Source organism: Haliotis rubra, unplaced genomic scaffold (genome assembly GCF_003918875.1).
Source record: "Haliotis rubra isolate DU_JTF1 unplaced genomic scaffold, ASM391887v1 Scf290, whole genome shotgun sequence".
In the NCBI taxonomy this organism is placed as follows: Eukaryota; Metazoa; Mollusca; class Gastropoda; order Lepetellida; family Haliotidae; genus Haliotis; species Haliotis rubra.
The window spans coordinates 487,448-513,918 of NW_025766958.1; the positions used below are offsets into that span (position 1 = coordinate 487,448).

The window sequence follows — 26,471 nt, forward strand, 5'->3', positions numbered from 1 at the left end:
CTTCGAATTCCTAAATAGCAAAAGGCATCACTTCAGCCCTTGGTGAATACGTGTACCCGATTTGGATAAAAAGTGTCTCATGGCTTTTAAGCAGTGCCCCGGAAACGAAATCCACCCCCCTACCTTTTGAAACTAAGTCCAAATCATTTCAATGGAAATTGAGAAAAATATAAATGTTAAATATCCATGAATAGTAAAAGGCACCGCTTTGGGATCTGTTTGATATATCTACCAAGTTTTGTTGAGACCTGCCTCCATTTCAGCTCAGATTAACTTGTTTCCATGGAGACAGGGAAACAAGAGTCATCAGAAGATGACATATCCCCCCGGCCCCCACATATTTGAAAGAACAAATCATCTGACGGTTACTTAAAGTCCAACTTGATTTGTTTTTTTAGACTAAGTCCAAATCGTTTCCATGGAAACCGAGAAAAATAAAAATAACAAAAGCTGCAAATAGCAAAAGGCACCACTTCAACATCTGTCACATATATCTGCCAAGTTGTGCTGAAAGATATTGAACGATTTTCAATTTGTGCTCCAGAAATGAAGCCCCTCCCATTTGAGACTAAGTCCAAATCGTTTCCATGGAAACCAAGAAAAATAAAAATTACATAAACTTGTAAATAGCCAAAGGCACCACTTTAGCTTATGTTTGATATATCTACCAAGTCTTGAAGAAAGATATTGACATTACATGCCGGGGGGATAAAAATGTAAATCGTCCTCAAGTAGCAAAAGGCATCAATCCAGGATCTGTTTGAAATATCTGCAAAGTTTTGTTGATAGATATAGAGCAGTTTTTGAGTTATGCTCCGGAAACAAAATGATGACAGGCGGATAGGCAGGAAGAAAGACGGATGCACAGACGGATGAAGTCTTGTCTATATCAGAGTCGAAGGGATAAAATCACTTATTTATGAAGTATATGAAAAGAAGTGAAAATGGTACTTACAGCCAGTTCAATAATTTCCTGTCTGGACATTCCATCATCAACAGTAATCCCGAAATCTAAGAGACAAATTATGACGTACATTATTATTACCAACTAAGTAACAGATACCAAATAATGATGTACTGCATGCAAAACCATTACCAAGTAATGTACCATAAAGGCAAAGATCTATTACTTACTACCCACATTTAGTTTCTCATTTTCTGCACACAAAATATTTGAGAAGACAGTGGTACAAATAGGGTTGCCTCTCAGTCTCAGCACGAAAACCTACAATGTTGTACAAAATACCATAAACTCTTGATTCAGGTTTTTAACAATTTTACAGTAATATCCTGGGTTGCAAGCATAACGTGGAAGAGAACCCCCCAAAGTGAAACATGTATCAGAAGTTTACCACCATGGTAATATTTCACATGACAACACTGATTGACAAAGGGAGAGTTAAAGACTGACTGACTGAGTTTGGTTTTACACCGCTTTTAGCAATATTCCAGCAACATCACGGCAGGGGACACCAGAAATGCTTTAAACACTAGGCTACCCCACCACCCCGGAGATTAAAAGAACGTATGACAAACATACTGTATCTAGATACACATGGTATTGCACACTTATCATGGGAATATACATTAAGTGACTAGGTGCGAAACACTGAGAGTGATGGCTTGAATCTCAGAAGGGACTCAACCTACGAAGTTATTAGAAGCTATACTTAACTGAGGAAGTGTAATCCTAAATATAATATATGTTATACCAAACATATCAGTGCATTGTTCAGGCATATTTACACACCCGAGATTAAATTGTGTTGTCCATGTTTCCTTTGTTTGGGTTGAGAACTGAGAAACATTCATTGTATACGTTTACAGTAACATCGGTTAAAATGTGTGAATTTAAATGGCTTCCAGATTTTACCCCATTCCATGTGCGTACCACGCTCATGAGGGTCCGTGATAACCTTAGTGTTGATTATATATATTTTACATAAAAATTGTAAATAAAATTCTTTTGGGTTAAATAATAGTATTCTGTATTATATTTTACTGACGACTGCGTCAGAATTCATCCCGCTATATTATTGTGCACGCGTTTGAACTTGTTCAGCCGGGTAACGGTGCACAGCTGATTGCTATTTCGGCTTTGTGTAACGAGACAAATACGCACGGTAATCTTAATCCCTGCAAATAATACAATGCCCAGCAAAACAACTTATAACTTAAAAGGTAAATAATCTTGTCTAGTGATGTTTAATAGTAAATTTGACGTCTCTACTGACAAAGTCGTCTTCTGTTGTTTGTTCACGCCAAGTGATAATGATGTTGTTTATTCAGTCAAAGCAATAAAAGTGCAGTGTGTGTATACCTTGACATCAAAATACTTCATCAGTTTATTTTCTTACCATTTTGAATCAACTGTTCAGCTTTTGCTAGTTCCTCGTCTTTATCTACGTGTTCATTGCGTTTTCTTCGCTTCTTTAGCCTATCTGTCCTCCCATGTCCATTTGAGTCATCAGATATGACAACCTGAAATATAGAGCTTGCAACTAGTCACAGGATGTTTATATGCTGCAGTCCTATAACAACAGTCTGTAAACCAGTGTTTAAGAGTAAATAGAGAACACTACACAAGGTCTCATTGCATACGAATTATATGAAACAAGTGTTCTTTTTATGGTATCTGACCTAGCGAAAGCGAGTGTGGTATTTTATTTATTACCCACGTCTTACATGCATTAAATTGACAAAATAGTGTATTTTTGTTATTGTTATGGTTTCAAACCAAAACCGGTTTCATAAAGAGGTTGCGTATGAATTTTGTTCTGTAGTCACTTTTGCATGACGTCACACTGTATTGACATCACTACGTCATTCTCGACTGTCCCCTTGGTAACATGTCAGTTGTCATCGCCTCATACAGCTCCCTACAGTAAACTACTCTGTAGTACCCCTTTTCTTGGTTTGCAATTGCTTCACTCAGCTAACATCACTGGTGGAAACATTGCGTTTATGTTTTTCGACAGATATAATGTCTCAGTTCGACTCACAAGTGAACAGCGATATGGCAACGTTCGCAATGTTTACATTCCCACAATGCATATAAGTTGTAGAATGAATGAATTCACATGTTCGTTATGAATGAACAAGTAGTTCCGTCACACTGTGACGTAACTGAGAGGTCATCGGTTATCCAATCAATCGCTAGTATCTCAGGTCAAGTCTTTACGACACAGGTCAACGCGATACGACACTCGTGTGACGTACGAGATCAGTATGCAACTACCCATACATTGACCACGTGGGTAATAAAAGAATGTCTCACATCATTAGGGAATCGTGTCAGATTGACATGCTAACCAAGCCTAACCATTTGAGCAAATTTCGTAGCTTTGTTCAAGCAACAGTGTTTGCTTTGTCATTTAACTCAACACTCAGCAATATTCCAGCTACTGTAAACGTATTATATTTCGCGCAGGTTTTATTTATACACCGCGAATAAACCTGTCATTCATTCAGTCTAGCCACGCTCGCCCCCGAGTTGTTACCATAACACATCACGTTTGAAGACAGAAATCAACGGGAATCTTAAAATGACGACTGATCATACTTAACTGTCGCTGTAATGGATTTCCCAAAACATAATTAAATAATGAGCCAAATCCCATTGCCGAATTGCGAAAACAGCAATGTGTGTTGTGGCCGCCATGGAAATTGGTCACATGACAGATGGTTTGATACAAAACAGATTACCGTGAAACGACTCGGAAAGAAATAATACTGCAGTATTTTATTTATTCATTAAGATTTTATTCACCAGTACATCATGAAGCGAATAGTCACTAACACTCAATCATCTCATTCACAACAACCTGGCTTGTTTGAAATCACAAAGAGCTTCATATACAGTTTAAGTTAATTCGTCAAATCGTCAGAATTTGGAACATAAGACTGATGTCTTCCGGGAGTAAACGGATTACTGTGTACTAGTATATCGCACAGATAGGGATTTCCTGTGAATAAGCAATAAACGCCGCCTGACAGGTTAAGCCACTCTGTTTGTTTTCACTGCTATTAGCGGCGGCCAAAGAGACAGCTGGCAGTTCCGGCAATTACTGATTGCGCGAATAATTGACCGCGCGATGTAGTCTAAACTGTCAATTCCGCGAAAATTGCACCATGCGAAAATAAGTACGTTTACAGTATATGGACAAGACAATCCAGTGATCAACATCATGAGCATCAAGTTACGAAATTGAGAAACAATGGCATGCATCAACCAGGTCAGCAAGTCTGAACTCTCATTGCTCTAAGGACAAGGATGGGTTGCTGAAGAAATTAAAGCCCTGATCTTCATGGGTGTGATATTTTATCTGATGGGAAAAAATACCGGTATTCAAATATGGTAGTGCATCATCGGCATTGTTGACTGGAGTGAGTGGCGTTACCTCATCTGTATTTGTTGTTGGTGTTGGAGCAGCTCTTTCAGTGTCTGAGTCCTCAGTTTTCTTCCTTTTACCTTGTTTACCAACATACTTCTGGAAACAGGCACTCATATCGTGCTAATGTATTCTGAAATGGTAGTACATAAATAAATTAATATACAAGTGCTGAGAAACATTTCAACCCACCAAATATTATTCATAGCTGATTTCAATTCTGAAGAATATTGTGATCTACAAAAGTGAGTGATGTTTTCTACCTTCATCAGATGATCAAAAAGTGTGTTTGTTGTTTGATGACACTTAGCATTATTTCAGCGGAAAGACTTCCACCTGTATCCCCCTTAAATTTCATTCTAGTCACCTGAATATATATACCTCGGCCTACCTTTAGAATACAGCACCACAAACTTTAAAAATACGTCATAATACCCTTTTACGTAATGTTATGTGATTTTGTTCTAACGCACGTTCTCGAAACAATGCCCTATGACGCCTGCATGGCAACACGGTTGTCTGGCTCAGCGAGTGTGTATAAGCTCCGCTCACTGGTGTTTCATCTCTATGAGCTATGTCATTGCATAAGCCCAACGATGTTGAGAGTTTCCAGTAGTTGCATACCGGCGGATGCGTAATATTTTGCAAGCACCAGTTTGAAATATTTTTCTTTTTTCACTAATACTCTCATATTTATTTGTATTACGGGCTGCTGAGGTGTTATGTTTTGTGTATTTTGTATTTTGTAATTTTAATTTACATATATATTTTTGTCATTCAGTAATTTGCACCATTACATAGAAAAGTGTTTTATTAGTATTTTATTTTTCGAAGCGGTAATAATGCATTACACTAGACACGTCAGTCGTGTTTGTGCCGGTTTGGTCAATGCATTCTATTTATTAGGATTAATTCAAGGGATTGGGGCTAGGGCTAGGGCTAGGACTAGGACTAGGACTAGGACTAGGGTTAGGGATTTGGGGTTAGGGTTTGGGGTTTAGGGTTAGGGTTGGGCCTAATGCAATATAGTAGGTACATGTCCGGTGGTTCGGTCAATGCATTCTATTTATTAGGATTATTTCAAGGGGTTAGGGTTAGGGCTGAGGGTTTAGGGTTTAGGGTTAGGGTTGGGGACCTAATCCTATATAGCAGGTACATGTCTGGTGTAATACGTGAGTACCATTTGTTGTTTTTCCTTTTTGCATTTTAATACTTTTTTTTCACACAAAAACGGGAAACCCAAAACGTCGAAAGTACATTATGAAATGGTTTAATGTAGAAATTTTGGGCTAATGGAAATTGGTCTGGAATTTGCACTCAAGCCTCTTTCACACGCAACATAAATTTTGTAAAGTAATGATTCGAAGGCTAACTCACCCGAAAGTGCCGCCACTACACATGCTCATGTCTCCCTCGTTCTTTAGTGCGATCCACATTATCCTTACAGTGTTCCCTACATCACTTTTCTGTCACAAAATCACCGATTTATATAAAAGCGTCATTCATGATGCACCGTGGAAATCTACATATGACGTCAACAACCCTTTTCAGTTTGAGGCATATCGGCTCATTCCATGCCCACACGTTAATTTGTAGATTACGGAATGGGACGAGTGTGCCAAATGGCATCGGATCCATTCGGCAATTGTCCGGAGAATAAAATCACGAGACACCAAGTCTACCTGTAGCATTCGTAATTGTCCGTGACCTATTCGACTCTTTCCGTTCATTTCCGTGACGTCACAGGAATGACTCGATAAATTTGCACATTTCGCAACAGTGTGGACGTAGCTCAGTCGGTTAGCTGTCGAGCTAACAATCCGAAGGTCGCGGGTTCGCGTCCGACGGGTTCTCACAAACTGGTTGCTTGTCTTAATGACACGTCACCTACAGCAGAGATCGTCCTCACGAGAAGTTGTGGTGCTGTATTCTAAAGGTGCTCCAATATCTGTCCTCATCTGATAAGGATGAGTTTTAACATGTTTCTTTAATTGGTCTGAACATACTGAAAGACATATCCAACTTCTAAAAATGCTGCTCAAAGAAATGTCTTCCTCATCGTAAAAAATTAGGGGATATGGATGGACGTCTTACCACAAAACAATTACTAGAGAACTCACAAAATGACTAAAATTCAAAATATATAATAGGGTTAGGTTTAGAGTTAGGTTTAGGGTTGGGGGAACGGAAAGGAACTCTTTCCCTTGTGACCCTGTAATTTCCCATGCAGGAATTTAAACAGGTTTGTTTCATCCATAACACTAATTCCAATTATGACCATAATTGATTATTAACTTAATATGGACGAGAATTGTAAGATCGTTGTAAAAACATTCCAAAATTGGGCATTTGACTGTATGCCACCGGGAAATCCCTGAGTGTTTTGACAATTATCTCTTTTCAACCAAGTCAGTTATATCATTTTAATCACTTGTCTTATATGTGCATTTTGTTATCTAATGAGCACAGGTCTAACCTATTAAACGCCCCTATTCCGATTCTAATTTCACCTTGTTGCGCACATAATGGTCGGTCTAGTTTCGTCCATACATTCGTACAAATTCGTATAAAAGCCGACACCGGTCAAAAATGATATCGTTAGCCCTCGTGATCTTGGTTGTACGTTTGGTGCGAAATATGTGATCATCTCAATTGCAGCTTCCGTTTCGTACAAACCCTTCTGTTTTACCTTTCAGAGTGATTGACATTAGTTATAAACTGTTAATTTATTCTCATACGATCATTATTTAAGTAATCATACCCCAGAGTCTTCTTAAAACAGAACATGTATTTATTAAGCCATCTTTTACATCAGACACTCCATAATTCTGCCACCTTTTCCAAAATGGCGCGTTCAACAAGGCATGATGGGAAATAGAATAGGTGACACTACTCTTATAATTTGGGTCTTGTTAGAATTTTTCATGAGTGCATCGGACCGACAATTAATGACATAAAAAGGCTTGTGTATAGGCACGTCAATTTCTGGTAAAAATATGTTAGATATCATATTGAAAACTTTGGTTCATCGCTATGAATACCCACCCCCCTAATTAGCATTTTCCGTAATGGCTGCCAGCAAAGTTGAAACGTAACTGTGTGCATGTAAACTCAGTGATAACCCGACCATTATGTGATCACATTCAGCAATACGATGTATTTGTTTACTTGCTCAATTGTATACTTGTCTACTCGGCTTGTCTGAACCCTGAGTGTTGTCCAGAATGGCCACTAGAGCACCACAGACCAGTGAGTTGAACTGGTATGCGAGCAGTGTTAGTCGCCAAGAATGTCAACAATGGGTAAACCTGCCGGCCCCGTGTCAGAAAGAATGAAATTAAAAGGTATGTGTGAGGAGGGTGAAGATCAGACATTGGTAGAGATGCGGCAGACTCAAGAGGAGAACGACGGTAGTGTGACAACCATTAATTTATTTGACACTTATGAAGATGTTGATAAATTGAAATCACGAGTTCAGGGTATACCAAACGAACGTTCGGAGGCCAGTGACACCAAGGAACATGCAGATGATATCGGCGCATTAGATTGTGATCTTAAAGGAAATGGTTCCATAGACGTGCTCTATAACACCTACGATAAGGAGAGTGATGCAAGTCATTCAATTTCAAGTTCAGACACCATATTGTGCAGTGAAAGTGTTGATGGTCAAAACTGTAGCCAAGAGAGTAATGCAACTGTGTTGAACGGCAACAGTGAGGACAATTCCAGTACAACTGGGGAATCAACTGAGACATCTACAGCACAACCAAAGTCAGCTATTGATCAAAATGGTCATATTCCTTGTCAAGATCAAAACAAGAAAGCTCCGAAAGGGATAATGTCTGGCCTGGTGATGTCTCCAGTAACGTTAACGCAAGACGTACCTGTGTCAGTTGGGAGCACAAGCAATACAAACAGACTGTCTCGTGTGTTAGAAAGTATGCCTTTACCATTGTTGTACATCCCTACAACAAAACAACTTGTAGCAGGACAGAATTCTTCTGATAGTAACAAATTTGGTAAAAGTCACATTAATGATGGGGAAACAGTTGTGGGAAATGAAGATTCAGTTTGCAATGGATCTCAAGAAGGGTCTGTCAATGGATCTGATGTCAAAGAGGCAGGTACTCCAGATGGAAGTGATGGTAGTGCCAGTTATTGTCCTGATTCTTTGACAGTAAGAGAAGCAGATCAGATCACACTACACAGTGTTGATTGTCTTTTACCTCATGTATCTAGTGGAGATTCAGTTATGAGAGGATACACTGATGTGTCCAGTTTGTCCAGTATAAGCACTGGAACTGACTTCTCCATATCAGCAGCCTCTTTAGGAGAAGAATATGGGGAGTCAAAGAGTATATCTCTTGATATGGAAGATGGTGGATTCATGGATGTCAATTTGCATTCAAGAAACTCCTATGAACGCTGCCGGAATGTGTCACAGGACAGTGGTATTGAAGACAAGGGTGGCAAGTCTAAGCGCAAAACATTTTCAGGATTTCTCTCAAGGTAAATACAAACAAATTTCCAAAATAGATTTTCATCCACACTTTATAGCTCATGGAGTAGTCTAAACTTATTGATTAACCAAGATGCCATCATTTTTTATCTATTTGCATTGTTTAGTAAGACTCTTGTCCTTTTTCATTCAACAGCTGAATGTCTAAAACATGCCATACAGAAGGTTCATCATTTATATGCATTGAGCCATGTGACAATGGTTTAACAAAAACATTGCAATCATTTCCATTCTCCACTAATATGTATCTGGATCATATGTTTGTAAACAACTGTAATAGCCCAATTGACGGCTTATTATTGTACATTTAGAATATGCCGAAGATGTCAACATACAATGACAAGTATGCTGCAGTGTTTTCTGATTACACCATCTCCTGCTTATTTCATAACACTACATTTTCTGAACCATAGTTAGACAGATAGTTCTATTGAAAACTGTACATTGTCTTGTTTTTAGATGCAACATTGTTACACTACATTACAGTCACATTCAAAGATGATGTACAACTGCAGGTGATATCATTCACAAAAATTACTTGAAATGCACAATGGATTCATTTGTTTAACTTGAGCAATTTCACTTTCAGCATTTTGTGATTTTTCTTTAAGGTTTCGATTTTTTAATCAGTTAAATTTCAGCATGTTCAGAGGTGTCATACTTTTTTAGTTAGAATGGCAGGTTATTCCAGATGTTGACAGCTGGGACTTGCACTGAGAACATGGAGCAGACTTGAAGATACAGGTGGAGCTCACTGTATGGTTTCAAGTCTGGTTGATTCCAATGAAAATTTAACTGTTATCTTGAGAGTTGCTGCGATATGTAGAGAGTGGTATTGTACAAAATAGCTGAAACATTGATAAACCGAATGAGAAATGAGAAATACAGGTTAAATGCATTTAATGGAGATATGATGATAAAAATTGTGGGACATACTACGATAGAAACATCAACAATACAGTTGACAGGTGTGATGTTTGTTTTGCTTTTAATTGTCTTGTATTGTTGATCATTCTGAAGAACTAGAGGCAACCATCATTACTGGTACCTATTTTAGCTTAAACTTCAATTCCCAAGCCAAGCTCAGATTCATATTGAAGAGTGCCAGCAAGATTTTCAGTGACAGTCTGGACTGTATCAGATAGTCATTATGTTTTATTAATCACACACATATACTGACTATTGACCTGCGGGGTACATGCTTGGTATTTATGCGAGCCGTATGCCTGCACTCTGCCTGTTGGTAGTGTTGATTACCAAATTACCAATATTCTAATGATGAGGACATCAGGTCTCTGCTTGATGGATTCATAAGGGTATTGATTCCACTGGCCATTCAACCAGCAAATTCTGCAGCTTCATTAATTTATGTCAGGCTTAATGAGCTCGCTCAGGTGATAGAGCAGTGTTTTGATTGTCAGACCAACTATTTCCTTACCATCAGGACAGTTATTGCTTTCTAGTCATGACATTTATGAAGACAGATTTATTGTGAAGTGGTCTGTCTTGATGTATGACATGTGCACAAGTGTGCTGACTTGACAGATTTTTCATATGATCTGTGTGGACACAGTTTTCGATGTCCATTTCAATTCTTTTCTGTTGACCATTGTGTTTTTTGAAAAGTAATGACCACGAAATACGAACTTACACTTGTGGGAGGGGCATGTGAGCTAGACTTACAGTTGATAAGCTTCCTTTTGGTGGAAGCCTCTGCGGCTGAGTGGATTAAATCACTGACGATGTGAGCTGGCAATTTTATGCATGATTCTGACTCTGAGAGTGAAGGTTCGAATACTGGATTTGATTCAACCCCAAATATAACAGAATCTGTACTTTACAGAGAAAGTGTTATCCCCAAAATAACCTATGTTACAATTGTTATTTTGTGACTATAAGCATGAAAAGTTAAAAATGTCAGAATAAAATACTGAGCAACCGTTATGTAACAATCAGTTGAAATCCATCTACGTTTTGTTTGTATAGTGTTGTCCACTCACTGTTCATGGTGAAAGTTATTTTGAGATTTACAGACAAGTTTTAACCAGAATGGACTTGTGAGAGTTCACATTAATATTTTCGTGGGAAAAATATTAATGTTTTCAATAAGACACAGCATCAATATTTCACATTCCCGTGTACATGTTTCGGATTGCTGAAGGTTTTCATTATAATCAATAATGTCAGGTTTAATATCATTCCGTTCTTTCAGTGTTGTCACAACCCCTAGTGTACAGTACACAACCATGTGCACTTAAAAGAACCCACGAATCTGTTGGTAAATGACCAGATGGTGGCCAGATGAATACGTGCAAACACCTAGTTGCGTTGTACAGCAACATGCAGTAAACTTGGACCAAGTACTGTGACTGTGTCCCTGTCCACCCAGCTATGGATGGGTTCCTCAAAAGGACTGACTGACTGACTGACTGACTGAGTTTGGTTTTACGCGGCTTTTAGCAATATTCCAGCAACATCACGGCGGGGGACACCAAAATGGGCTTCACACATTGCACCCATGTGGGGAATCAAACCCAGGTCTTCGGCGTGACGAGCCAACGCTTTAACCACTAGGCTACCCCACCGCCCCCCTCAAAAGGATGGGAAAGTCACATTAACTTGGTGCACCTAGTGGCTGCATGAGTTGTTTGATCCCCAGGGAGTTGAGATTGAAGATTATGATGTGCCGTTGAGATTGACAGCCAATGATTGAGGGGAAAAAATGCTTTGAGCATGCACATAGGATGGACTATAGTGGTTCACAAATACCCATATAATAATAATATTAATAATGTAGCTTTCATTTCAAACCTAACATATTCTGAATTTACAATGTAATGTTACTCTTCCATACATCTACGTTCTTGATGAAATTGCACTTTTTTTCTGGAATAATATCATATACCCCTTTCAGTATGTCCAGTGGTGCTGTCAATCAAACAGATGTGATGACCTTGTTACCTTGGTAACCAAAATGTAATGAACAAGCAGAATAATTGCCACAGGGTATATCTGATAAATATGTATAACTGCCCAATAACAGGTACATTCTTGATCTCTTGATGGTTCACGTCAGTATCTGTTGCAGTTAACACTTGTACATATAAAATGCATGAAATAATTTAGCTGCCTAGCATGCCAGGAATTTGTGCAGGGTGAGTTGTTGTATGACTGAATGCAATGCAAAGGGTCGGGAAGCTACTCGGATACTAATTACTGTATCTTAATCCGTGTGATTATAGTGATGATTGGCACTGTTAAGCTGCAGCCTTAGTGCAGAGCACTGCAGACAAATGAAATCCCATCATGGTTCTGATCAGTCTGCGTTTGGATACAAAGTTTATCTTGTGGCAAAATTATGAACTCATTCTTTGGCGAAGGCATGATTGCTTTGGATGGATGTCATTTGTGTTAGTGAGTGAGTTTACCACCACTTTGACCTGTATTTAAAGTCTTTGGAAAATAATTGAGAATGTATTCATGGTTATATCCAATTTTCTTTAGGACATTCTTCAGTAGCTTAACCAATTTGGTTGGAAGTTTTGGAATATTTTAGGTTTTTTGGGGGGTAGCCTCGTGGTTAAAACGTCCACTCGCCACGCCGAAGACCGCGTTCCATTTCCTACATGGGTACAATTTTGTGAAGCCCTTTTCTGGTGTCTCCTGCCATGAAATTGCTGGAATAATGCTAAAAGCGTCATAAAACTCACTCACTCTCTCACTGGAACATTTTATGGAACGATTATCAATGTTCTACAACATGAGACAACTAAAACATTGTAGAAATATCCTTACAAGCATCATAAACAGAAATGTGTTAATTTTAAATTGCATGAATAATGCTTACCAAACGTTCTTCTGTGCATAATATCTTAGTTTTGCATTTTTCCTCAACGAGTTTCTTTTAATGATTTTGCTGTTGTTATTTTTGATATGGAACAATGTCTATTCTATAACACTGCTGCAAATAGGTGCAAAATTGCTGGTGTGGCATTAAACAAAGTTTAATCACTCTCTGTAACACTGACATATTCATATACTCGGACTTGATTGTTGATTGAATGATGAAAACACTCAGCTTTGCTGCACCCCAGTGGTTAGAGATAATACATTTGTGTGCATGTGACCGTACGAACAATGGCTTTTGATTATGTTTCTGCTGCTCACATTGATTTGTTAATTGTTACCATGGTTACAGGGTTTTCTGTCCCCAAAATTACTTTCTGGATAAATATTATACTATTTTGCTTCTTGTACCGAACAATGACTAAAGATTATATGACTGTAGTCAGAATATGTAAAAATGGGGATCATGTTTTCCCGATGACTAGTTTGAAATCTCTATTTGATAAGAGAACAGCAGTTCTATGGCTTTGATGTCACCTTACTTAGAAACTATAAAAAGTCTTTTCAGATTTTCTTCTTTGCACTCATCTGAATATTTTGCCATTTGTGAAGTGGTAGATATTTTTTGGTTCAACGTTAGACCTGTTACCCAGCAGTTTAATGTAAGTTTGCGTTTTAAGAGAGTTCTTTTTCCACATTTTGTTGTTTTTTTATATTCAGTTGAATCCGTAAACCAATCAAAATATGTTACAAACTGATGGATTTGTGAGATTTTGAGAATCAATTGCATTTGTAAGAACCCAAAATTCCTTTAATTTCACACACTGTCTTGTCTCCCAATCAATTTTCAGCTGAACCATATTTTCCGGTAACAATTCATCACTGATGGTCACATGATTGCAAGACTGCCTTAAAATATATCTTTCATTGACTGTTATAGTTATGCATAAGAAGAATATAGAATATGGTATAAATAACATATGGAATATGGTAGTATAAAGAGCATACAGAACATGAGAGTACAAAAAACATGCAGAATATGATAGTTCCAGGGTTAATCACGTGTCAGCTATCACAACATGTAAGCGTGACTTCTGCATTGATATCAACATAGATATGTAGCTCCATTTGTAAATGACGAGGGCCAACTGGCCTCTTAGACACTTGATCTGCAGATGAATTGGCATAAGCACAGGTTTAAGATTAGTGACACGTAGACATTCATACACTAAAAAAATAACTGTTTACCATGTTAACAGATGATAAGTGTAACCCATGTTGATATACAGGTAACTCAGTCGATAAACAGGACTTGTTGACAAGTCATTTTGAACAGGGACATGTAACATTTCAAGGGTCTTGATTTGGAACCAATTATGTAGTGTCTGAAATTAAGCATGCAAAGTTCCACTGTATGGCGGCAGCCAGTACATAATCGAATCTGGACCAGGCAATCCAGTGATGAACATCGCGAACATCGATCTATGCGATACAATTAAATGTGTCAATCAAGTCAGCAAGCCTGACCACCTGATTCCGTTAGTTGCCTTTTACGACAAGCATGGGTTGGTGAAGAGCAATTCTAACCATGATCTTCACAGGTTTACAGACCTTGAAACAAATACGCACAATACAGACCATGCAAGTCTAGAATAGCCATGGATACAAAGCCAGAGTCCAGTAAAATTTGTTTCAGGAAAGTAAGATCAGCAATAAAATCATGAATACCAATTGCTTTTGCTGGTACATATGTTAAGACTTAAATCAGCTGAAAAAGCTCTAAATCCATGTTTGGTCAAGAAGATTATGGAACAAGCTGTTCCTCTTTGTTTGCATTATGGCATTGACTTCAATCTCATTGAACAACACAGACCACCCTGAGTTAATTAATAAATACTTTCTCAAAATGAATTTCCACTTAGCTGCTGCAGGTTAGCTGAGGTGGAGTGAGCCCCTTTGATGCTATTAGTGAAATGTTACACAATGTTTGCAGCTGAGGGATGCAGATGAGGAGCTGATTACATGACTGGCTGCTGTAAGGAGGTGTTTAACAGCTCAATTTGTTCTACAAACAAAGGGATGCATGGACCCACATCTCAGCCAACGGCTGGAACCGTCTTCGGCCATGTTTTTTAGTCTCATTAAAGACTCAGTGTTTCTATGAGGTACAATTAGTAACAGTTAATGAAGGTTTAATCAGTTTGTTGGAATTAAGACGCTGTTCTTAAGCTAAGGGATGTAAGAGTTTGGTTGCTGTTTGAATTGAATTAATTAGTTTTGTTAACATGTGTTTGAAAATAATGGTTGTGATGATTAAATGGCTTACTGATGTCACTAATTGTTTTCCCCTTCATGCTTCAGTGGGTTCGTGGTTGTAGCATTTGTAGCTGTCTGTGACTATAGCCACTGGTCTGAAGCTCGTGTCTAGTAAAATTCTGTTCAGTCTAGTAAACTTAGTTAATTGTAGTCAATATGACAAGACATAAACACGGTAGGAGCCATGTTCAAGACAGTAGTCATGTCCTTTTTTCAAAGATTGTATTGCGACCTCCCAGCTTTTATGCATGGGTCATTGTGACCTTGATCCTCTGCCACAAAGAGAGCTTGAGCATCCCCATTCCAAATTTTTAATCTGTAATGATAGTACCTCAGATTTGGTTTGGAGGATGTGTCACTGAGAAGTTTTGGATTGGTATACCAATTTCATTTCTCACATGGATACAATTTGTTAAGCCCTTTTTTAGAGCTAAAATTGTTAAGATAGTCAACTTATTGTTTGTGTGTGGTGTTGGAAATTAATGCACATAGTGCAGTGATGGATCTAAGGCACACCTTTGCAGCATTGACGTACAAGAACATAAATGTCTCATATATTCCAATCCCACTGACCCATGTGTCCCCCTAACTATAAATTGATTGCATGTAGGTTTTTAGTATAAAAGTTATCTGTTATACTTCTCCTGGAAGACTAATGACTCCACAATGCTGGTTATTTATCACAGCAAGCTAAGAATCGTGTGACATTTCCGTGTAAAAACACTGCCCTTTATTGAAGTGTTTGTTTTTCTGTACTTTCAAAGACCTTGTGGGCGGTGGGGTAGCCTAGTGGTTAAAGCGTTGGCTCGTCATGCCGAAAACCCAGGATTCGAATCCCCACATGGGTACAATGTGTTAAGCCCATTTCTGGTGTCCCCCGCCGTGATGTTGCTGGAATATTGCTAAAAGTGGTGTAAAAAACAAGCTCAGTCAGTCAGTTCAAAGACCTAGTTAAAAAGAAGAAACATGCATTATTTTTCTGTCTCCTGTTTTTGATGAATGTCCTGTTTTTTAGAACACAGGGCCAAATGTCCCTGATCATCCTATTTCTAGATCCATCACTGATAGCATTTGTAAGCTGTCTGGCCTGTGTCTGGAATAAATAACCTGTCCTTTACCTGCCAGGACTGGCTGGTTCCATGGTAGAAGATACAACATGTTTTGGTATTGTCGTTATGTTTTACATTCTCCTCCGGTTTACTTAACACTGGCTGTAAACATCTTGCATAACATTATTCAGTCAATCATATATTTGCCTACTTGGATCTACTTGAAAACAGTGAGTGAGTGAGTTTGTTTAAGTTTATGCTACACTCAGCAATATTCCAGCTATATGGTGGCAGTCTGTAAATAATCAACAGACAATCCAGTGATCAACAGCATGAACATCGATCTACACCATTGGGAACTGATGACGTGTCAACCAACTCAGCGAGCCTGACCACCCGATGCCGTTAGTTGCCTCTTACGACAAGCATGGGTTGCTGAAGATAACTTTTAACCTGGATCTGCACAGGTTTCTGAGCCAAGATGCAATCAATTCTGCCATGACGTTGAAGAATGCTTGATTCTGATTGGTAGATGGGATGTATTCTTTTGCTACTGAGACCTCTTTTGAATTAGCCTATTCACATAATATCTGTGCACATGAATACATTGGTGTGTACACATCAATAGCTCACTCATCAATTTATATAAGATGGTTGCTCAGCACTCATCAGAACTGTACACTGTATTTCCTCAAAAAGAAAATTAGTTAAAGCACTGTGTTCTAAATTAAAATAAGAGATAGCTACCTACTCAACAGTGGGTCTACATCAAATTTCAAAACACAGTATGTCCACTCCTAATTGAATTGCTGCTAGAAGGGTTGTGAAACATCAAATTGATCTCAATTTCGGATATAGATCCATTCAGTGTCACATGCTAATTTAAAACTGAAACTAGTTAATTAAACATACATCAAGTATCTGCATATGATAGTTATGACGGATGATAGATTAAGGTGTTCGTCACACGAAGGCCCAAGCTCAATTCCCAAATGTGTGGATCCAATTACTGGAGCCAATTTCTGGTATCCCAGTTGGGATGTTGCTGGAGTATAGTTAAACCCTCTGAAATTAGTGGAAATCTCACTGTCTCCCTGAACTTGTGAAATATCACCATGGCCAAATTAAAAACAAATCCAATCTGGAAATTTAATAATTTCCTCAAGTTTATAAATTCAAATCATGCAGAAAATAAATAGTTCAAATGACAATTTGTAAAACGTTATGGAAATTTGATGTTTTGAAATGATTTGTGAATACTTTTCTTTTCTAACTGTTATTGTCATCACTGGTGAAAATTCCACTTTTCAAACACAGTTCAGGAATTTCGCTTCACAAGTTTGCTAATGCTACAACTTCCACAATAGATGTTGTAACTTGGTGCAGTGTGTTTGAGTTAGGAAATTACTCTGTAGCTGAGGAATTAGATATTGGAATATTTTCTTTGAATATCACACATTCCACTCAACCTGATGTCACTTCTAGGAAAAGGTTATATTTGTTTGGGCAGCTGTGAAATTGAAGTTTTTTGTTGAGCATGAATGTTGTGAAGTGGCCATTGTAATGAGTATTGAGTATTCATCGCTATGCTTCTTTGGTGATGGACGCAGTCAGTCAAGTTCCCAAATCGGCAGCTTTATGATTATCCAGTGACGTGTACTTAAATGACTGACAAGGGGAGACAACTCTGAGTTAGTCATAGGCTTGACATTGCCAGTGTTAAGCTGATGGTGTGGGTTGATTTCAGTGTCTGCCATGTTTAGTCAGTCAAGTTCTCAAATTGTCAGCTTTGTGATTATCCGGTGACGTGTACATACTTAAATGGCTGACAAGGGGAGACAACTCTGAGTTAGTCACAGACCATACGTTGCTGGTGTTAAGCTGATGGTGTGCGTTGATTTCAGTGTCTGCCATGTTTAGTCAGTCTAATTCCCAAATTGTCAGCTTTATGATTTTCCAGTGACATGTACTTAAATGGTTAACAAAGGGAGACAACTCTGAGATAGACACATGCCTGACAGTTTTGCTCACTGGCTTATTTACAGACCACTGTCATATAGATGGAATGTTACTGAGTATGATAGGAAACAAACACACACATATTAGTGAATTAGTTTCACACATTGTACCCATGTGGGGAATTGATCTTGGCCCCTCAGAGTGGTGAGCGAATCCTTTAACTACAAGCCCACACATGCATTAGTAATGAAACAAATCACAGCAAGGTCACAACATGATACTTAAGTAACAATATGATATGTTATTTGATGTGCATACTTTTGTCAAATAGTGTGGAAATATTTTGACTGTATTTCAGGAGAGGCAAGCTGTAGAAACATGTTCATAGCAATATTGAACAAACTTTATGGGTAACAACTTCTTTTATTCCTGCCTGACAACAGTACAAGAATCTGTATCGAAACGGTGCACTCACAAAATAAAAGAAGTTGTTATGATCCATAAAGTTTGTTCAATGTTGTACATCCCAATTTCCAAAATGCCACCCAAAGAAGTTATGTTCATAGTTGCTATTTTTAGCAGCACACTTGAAATGATGATTACAATACATTTTTTACATTTGGCTGACGAAAATGCTGGGTGGACATTAAAAGAGTAGTATGTATTTTAGCAAGTGTATATGCTTGTATCGATACAGAAAAAATCATATCGTATAATATAATTACAGGAAACTCATAATGCACCAGTGCGCTGATACATCGTTTCATCTCTAATAATTACACACTCGCAGAACGGTCGTAAACCCAGCATTCTTTTCCTCATAACTCACTTCAACTTGATTGAGGTCACTCAAAGTGTGAGAGGAGTGGTGTTTTTTCCCAATCATTTTTCCAATATTACTCATGTGTAACAGACTAGATGAAAGCTAAAACACTCTTGATGCAGCAAATGGAATTTGTGTACATGTATTTTGATGGATTGTGGGTAGACTTGCCTTGAGGTGTTGTTCGTCAGTGGACAAAGTAAATTGCTAGTTTCCTTTGTAAGGGTAGATTTGACTCATCTGACATTGTCTCAGAGGTTGAGATATGAACCATCCATCTTGTGGAACATGAGTTAATGTTGAGGATGTTTCATGAATAAGAACTTGATATCTTTGTGTGCCGTGATTTATTGAGTTATGGAAGCTTATGAACACTGACCCTTTAAGTTAAAATATAGTAGAATACGATGTGTTAAGTATTACTGTTAACATGTGTTACAGTGTGTGACAAAAAATATAGATGAGCTGAAAGAGGTAGCCATTTTATCTTGATATATTTCATCTGTTTATTGTTCCATGAAAATTACAGATTTTTTTTTCATGAATGTAAAGATAATTTTCCTTTTCTTTTTACCTGTTCAGTAATAGAATAATAGATCAACATTTCTTTCTGCTTGATATAGATAATAGTTTTGGATCTAACTTTGCTGGGAATTATGGTCCAGAATATGATAATTTGTAAAAAATATATTGTAATTGAAACCGCCCCAAGTATGACCAGGAATGGTTTCAAGGTTGAATATAAGTCATGGAAATTGTTTCCTATTTTAACTTTGAAAATCAGCCTGATGAATATTTCGCAGTTTTGACTAGTTTCTAAAGTTAATAATCACAAAAGATCCCGTTTTCTGAGTTTTGGATTTTGAGGCACTTGGCTATTGAACATAGTGAAGTGCACTTATGATGCTCATAATAAATAAAAACATCAAAGAGTTGAAAACAAATCATTCAAATATTTAATTATTTGTGCATTATTAAAATGCTAAACCTGGATTAAACAATCTGTGGTTGATTTTTATAGTTGAACCGTACATATTACAACTTATTACTTCCAGTCAACCAGGTATCCTGACCAATTTTTTGTAATTACTGCATTTACCATGACAAGGGCCCAGAGCCCCATTCTACAAAGCGATCATAGCGCTAAGATGATCGTACCTCCCATACTTTAACATAGACTTACAACTGTCATAGCGCTAAGATGATCGTACCTCCCATACTTTAACATAGACTTACAACTGCCATAGCGCTAAGATGATCGTACCTCCCATACTTTAACATAGACTTACAACTGTCATAACGCTATGATCGCTTTGAGGAATGGTTCCCTTTCCACTTAAAATTAACAAGGAGGGTGTCTATCAAAACTATTCTCAACAACATAGAATTATTATCAGGAATTGAACATAAGTGAACATATTTTTGTTAAAATGTTAATGAAAATAAACTTTTTGGGGAACAGTTACTGAGCTCATACAATCTCCAATTATGTTCCTGTTTTCTGTTTCAAATGTTGAAAATATTCACAAGAAACTGTGGACAGTCATGTTTGGAAGTTGGTCATGGTTTGGTTTTGGTGTACGCTGCTTAATGATGTATGCTTGTAACATTTTAAGGTCCCTTTTCCTAAGATTTATGTTTTTGTCACTTTGAAAACATGCAGCATTTTTGAGCTGATCATAACGACATTACTGGAATTGGAATTTGATAGAGAGTGGCACAAAGTGAGATTTTGATTTATCAAGCAAAAAAAATGCCTCGAATTAGTTGTGGTTAATCCCAAATGGCCGACTTCCAAGGAGAGGATCCATATGTCAACCTTCTTATAGTGCTATTAACACACTTACTTATTTGCTCATGATTTAGGCCAACTAGCGATTCATTTTGGAATGACATTTTTGCAACATGTGAAATTCGCAAAGGGACTTGAGCATCGTCATTAAGAGAAGTACTGCGGATGCTTGACAAAAACAATTATGTGTGGCATTAGCTGTAGGTAGACATTATTTTTCCATTTCGTCTGCTTTTAAAATTTAGTCTGTTTTTTACTTTATTCAGTTTTGCTATTTGATATGTAAGGGCTGTGGATGATGCACAATTCAGTTTTTACACCCTTTGTATACAGATGCAAAGATAAAATCGGGAAATTTTAAAGGCAGTGCTCATTTTGAATTTTGAACACAGTTTGTGCCTTTGGAAATTTTAGAATTTCTTTCATCGGGATGTAGTGACGACTTCATTTTTAGGATTTTTAACATCAATTAGGTTTAAATGAGGTATTTTGATGAAAATGGTGCAAAATACTCTTTAATTCATCTGTATTTACATGATTTCCAGTATTTTATGTATCTACATGACTTGCAAAGTTCTCCTTTAAATCATTCACTTCTATTTTAGAAGTGAATATCTTTCAATTTGAGTGGATAGAATATGGATGTTGTGGTTAGCATTTTAAGCTCCTGATAAGGAAAGTACCGGTAGGATACATTTGGGAGTAGGGTATCTGTAGCGTGTAAATTGATTGGACAAGATGGTTGTAGTGTGGCATGAACCCTCTTCATCTTGTAGGCCTGTAGCTTGTGTGAGGGGACGTGATGGAGCATTCATTGCCCTGAACATTGCCGTCTGCTAAATGTCTTTCTGTAGAGTCATTTGTAGGGAAATGGTTTCTACTAAACTATGAAGGCTGGTAATAGTATCAATGGAGTGTGAGAGAGCATAGGTCCAGTTGTGGGTGTGGACTTCTTCGATTGCATTCATTGTCGTGCCTGAAATTAGCTATTCCATTGAGAACCATCAAAAGATAGATTTCTCCTTGATCAACGTAGCCTTGCTATGTTGTGGCCGGTCATTTTGAAGATACGGAGTAGTAGCTAAAAAAAGTTTGTTTTTTTCAAAGAAACTCTCTCGATTTTATAATTTTCTTAAAGACTATTATTATCATATTCACATTCAGAAGCAGCATATTTGTATCAGAGTTCATGATTTATGTATTATGTATGCAAAAAATTACAAAATGATGTTTTTCTGAAGATAACGCTAAATTATGCAGAGGCAGTTCCAAGAAGGAAGATGCAAGTTAAAAACTAACAAAATCTGTATTAACATGATTACAATCAGAACCAGCTAACCTCATGTAGTCTTTTCCAAGTAACACATGCATCACAGAATTGTCCACTAATATATCCAGAAGAAACAGCCTGACTGATGGAAAATACCCTGGGATGTATTCTATGCCTTAAGGCAGAAAGTTAGATATTTGGAGGGTGCTGACAATGCCAAGGACATTAATCAGCTTGATGTATATATATTCTATAAATATAGAGATCAGTCAAGCAATGGCAATACATTTGTGATGGTGGCTGGTTCCTGCAATGTGTAAGTTTTATGGTCGATGGGGTATGGCAGCATATACAAAGGTGACTGTTGATTTGATTGGGAGGGATATTGGTGGGAAAATAACATTTTCTCTTTACAACCACTGATGAAATGGGAAAGTGATTTGAAGGAGAGCAGAATTTTCCATCAACGTTTCATTAATGTGATAATTGCATTTGGGTAAAAGCTTTCAGGCTATACAATGTTAGTAGTGTTAATGTATTGACTATACATAAGCCCCCGTTACAGTACTTCTTAAATGTTTTTATGATAATTTGTAGCAATACTGGAATCCTTATCATGTTGATTGAATGCTTGAATTATACTGAATGTTCTATAGGTCTAGTGCAAGTGTCTGTGAATTGTTAGTCCTATGTGGATTATCCTTATTGTTTACAATTGTTAATCACAACCTATGTGGATTATCCTTATTGTTTACAATTGTTAGTCACAACCTATGTGGATTATCCTTATTGTTTACAATTGTTAGTCACACACTATGTGGATTATCCTTATTGTTTACAATTGTTAGTCACAACCTATGTGGATTATCCTTATTGTTTACAATTGTTAGTCCGATGTGGATTATCCTTATTGTTTACAATTGTTAGTCACAACCTATGTGGATTATCCTTATTGTTTACAATTGTTAGTCACAAACCTATGTGGATTATCCTTATTGTTTACAATTGTTAGTCACAACCTATGTGGATTATCCTTATTGTTTACAATTGTTAGTCACAACCTATGTGGATTATCCTTATTGTTTACAATTGTTAGTCACAACCTATGTGGATTATCCTTATTGTTTACAATTGCAGCCCTGGACAATCTCATCATGATCTGCTTTAGATTCTTCTCTCTTTATGACACATTTTTACTGAGAATTGGCATCAATATTTCAACTTTAATAACTGAAGCTCCAGCTAACATTGTTTTCATTCAATTTGAAAAAAGAATTAAGAAAGAAATATGAACCTTCTTGGCAATGGTTAGTCTTTTGTTATCCCCCGCAACGCGTTTTGCCAGGGGTATTAAATGGACTCCGTCCGTCCGTGCACATTTGTCTTTTCCGGAGCAGAACTCTAAAACCGTTCAATATTTCTTCACCAAACTTGACACATAGATAGATCTGGTGGTGTACTGGTGCCTTTTGGTAGTTTTGGAATTCTGAATAACACATTTTTGGCGTTTCCATGGCAACAAGTTCGACTTAGAATGAAATTAGTGGTAGTGCTCTTTTCCGGAGCAGGGCCTAGATTTTCGAAGCTAACTTAGCGCTAAGATAGTCGTAAGTGCCATACATTAACATTAACTTACGACTGTCTTAGCGCTAAGAGAGCTTCGAAAATCTAGGCCCTGAACTCTAAAACCGTTCACCATTTCTTCACCAAACTTGGCACATAGATAGATCTGGTGGGTGTACTGGTGGCTTTTGGTAGTTTTGGAATTCTGAATAAAATATTTTTGGCGTTTCCATGGCAACAAGTTTGACTTAGACTGAAATTTCATTCATTCACAGGTTATTGAAAAAGGTCTTTTTTATCCAGATCTGGCTGTCCTTTTGAACAACGATTTGAATTGTCAAAATGACATTTAAACCTGCTTTGGCCGTTTGCTTGAAAATGCAATTTCACTCCTCAAAGTACAGGATGTAAAACTGCAGTCCAACTTGTCCGGTACAATATGTTTTGATATGTTTTATTGAACTGTTTTTGTGTTGTGTTTGAAAAGTGCTTTAAAATTCACACTGTCTGAACAGTGCGAGAATGTACAAGAGGGAATGTGGAATCATTAACAATTCAATGCACAAATAGCAAATACATGTACTTTAGTTAAATTTATGCAACTAAATTGCAGAAATGCTGCTTTTTATGTGCAGAGACAGAATGACATCCTTTTGATTTACCTATCTTGGAGTTTCTTGCAGTATATATAAGTATACTATATATATACAGAGGTTACCACGGATACCTGGAACATTGTTTTTGCCTTGCATTAGATTGCTTTTAAGGCTGCTTGTTTATCTCACTTAAATTGGAACAATGAACAAATTAAAGTAGGCACAAGTTCTTGTTTTGTTTGACATCCTGTGCTGGACTGCATGAAGTGCACGTGTCACATATCAGAAGAAAGTCTGAAACTTAATTGATTCCAGTAGGGCTTGTTCAGTATTCAGTAGAATGGTACAATGCGAACTTTATTTCTGAGGATCTTCAGTACTGGCCCCGTTCACGAAACTATCGTAGCGCTACGACTGTCGTACCTCCTATACTGTAACATAGACTTAAAACAGTTGTAAAACAGGGCCCTGGTCCCACTTGCGCAAAGTGATCTTAGTGTTACGATGATCGTAACTCCCATACTCTAACTAGGGATTGCGATAGAGAACTTTGACAATGGGCCATTTTCAGGATTAATAGCCATTTTCTGAATTTGGAATGGGCCACTGCCCTTGTAGCAATAGTAAACTTCAAAATTTTAATGGGCCATTTTTTTATTCTAATGTGCAAAATGGCCCATGGCCCCCTGCCTTTCCCAATCCCTGTCTAGCACAGAATAGGATGGTCTTAGGGTAGTCTGTCTCACAGTCCCTGAACCACATTATTTTCCCTACTGCCAAGCCCTAAATAAAGCAAGTCTAGATTTCCTCAGGTTCAGGCTGAATCTCTGGTCTCCCTAGGGCTCCTTTTCAATATAAATGGGCTTGTTTGTTACTATCAAAATTATATATATTCAGAGACTAAGCCTTAGTCTAGTCTTAGGGCTAAGATTGCTTTGTGCATGTGGGCCCACTCCCACTCTTGAGCATTGGATAAAACAAACAATCGTCAGATTGAACAGTGGGCATATTTCTAACCGCCAACGGCTAATTCTTTCTCCATAGCATCGCCAAGAGGCCAGGTCTCAACGTTTCTGAATTGAATCTCTTCCGGAGACATACATATTCATGCTACTGGTTATCAATCATGTATTTGTAACCAGAAGCAGTAATCCTGCATATTGAAACTCCGGTCATGAGAGTGATTATGACAGTGTTGAATGTGTTGCCCTGACCAGAATGTGTTCTGAGGTAACAACATTAACACAACTCACAGCACTACCAGTGGAGTCTGGATGACCACCAAGGGAATTCTCTGTTGCTTCTGCTATCCATTCAATCAATTTAGGGTTTGCTGAGGCCATTACAGAGTTTGATCACTGTCACCCCTTCATTCTGGTGGAATCAGCCCCTACTGAGTCACCATGCTGAAACAATGTCAGGGGCTGGGCTGGGGTCACACTGGGGCCACTGGTGCCACTCATTATCTTGTCTGGAGCCTTCATGGTTTCTGGGTCAGTGTTGGAGACTTGAAAGGAGGCCAGCTGTCCACGGTGTTGAACTAGAATAACACTTAGGCTGAAGGGGTCGTTGTTGGCACGGGTACTACAGATATGTACCCCAGGTACGTTTCTGTATACAGAAACGTACTTTGGCCATAATGGGAATACTGAAACGTACCCTAGGACGACTCGATTCCCATTGTGTCGTATTCTTGATCGGAACTGTCATGCTGTTGTATTAGATACATTTGATTGCGTTATCTAAGTAATGAAAATACACAGTAACGGATATTTCGCGATGCATATGAATACCAATCGCAATCAGTTGAACGGGAACACCTACATGCGGTTTCGGTTTTGGATTGCGGCATATGGATTCGTCCGTCTTTTACGGTAGCGGGTACATTTCTGTATTTTGACTTTGTTTAGGGTAGATATCTGTATACAGAACCGTACCTGGGGTACGTATCTGTAGTACCTGTGCCGACAACGACCCCTTCAGCAACACTTAGTCTCTGAATCTGTATAATATAAGTTTGATAGCAGAAAAGAACTCCAAAAATTGAAAAGGAGCCACCTGAGGAAAATCTAGACTTTCCTTTATTTATGACTTTTGCATTCCAGTAGGGTTTAGTGAAAATATTATAGTTTAGGGACTGTGAGGCAGGCTATTGTAACTAGTTTAGTGAAAGAAACTGATATTCTGCCTCCTGGTTAGAAAGGTGATTATAAATTTGTAAGACAACACCTTAATTTTGCTTTTGGATTTGAGGCGACCAACGGGATTAGGTGGTCCGGCTCGCTGACTTTGGTTGACACATGTCATTGTATCCCAATTCCGTAGATCAATGCTCATACTGTTGATC

At 37.9% G+C, this 26,471-nt stretch overlaps 2 protein-coding genes across 5 annotated transcripts in view; one reads left to right on the top strand and one right to left on the bottom strand.

The window, feature by feature from the left end:
- The window catches only part of LOC124281916, a 41,960-nt gene extending 34,718 nt beyond the window's left edge, over window positions 1-7,242 (bottom strand). For 3 of the 4 annotated variants that reach the window (XR_006900001.1, XM_046717920.1, XM_046717923.1), the window contains exons 1-4: window positions 7,153-7,242; window positions 4,401-4,524; window positions 2,358-2,481; window positions 956-1,011 (exon numbers count right to left, since the gene is read on the bottom strand). The gene's annotated coding sequence lies outside the window, so the exon portion shown is untranslated. Of the gene's footprint in view, window positions 1-955; window positions 1,012-2,357; window positions 2,482-4,400; window positions 4,525-6,901; window positions 7,004-7,152 lie in introns of those variants that run through there. The other variant, XM_046717921.1, reaches the window with a different exon arrangement.
- A 212-nt stretch (window positions 7,243-7,454) lies between these two features.
- The window catches only part of LOC124281917 (TBC1 domain family member 12-like), an 87,736-nt gene continuing 68,719 nt past the window's right edge, over window positions 7,455-26,471 (top strand). Inside the window, exon 1 of the mRNA XM_046717924.1 lies at window positions 7,455-8,900. Coding sequence (XP_046573880.1) covers window positions 7,681-8,900 — 1,220 coding nt within the window. The 5' untranslated portion in view covers window positions 7,455-7,680. The remainder of the gene's footprint in view (window positions 8,901-26,471) is intronic.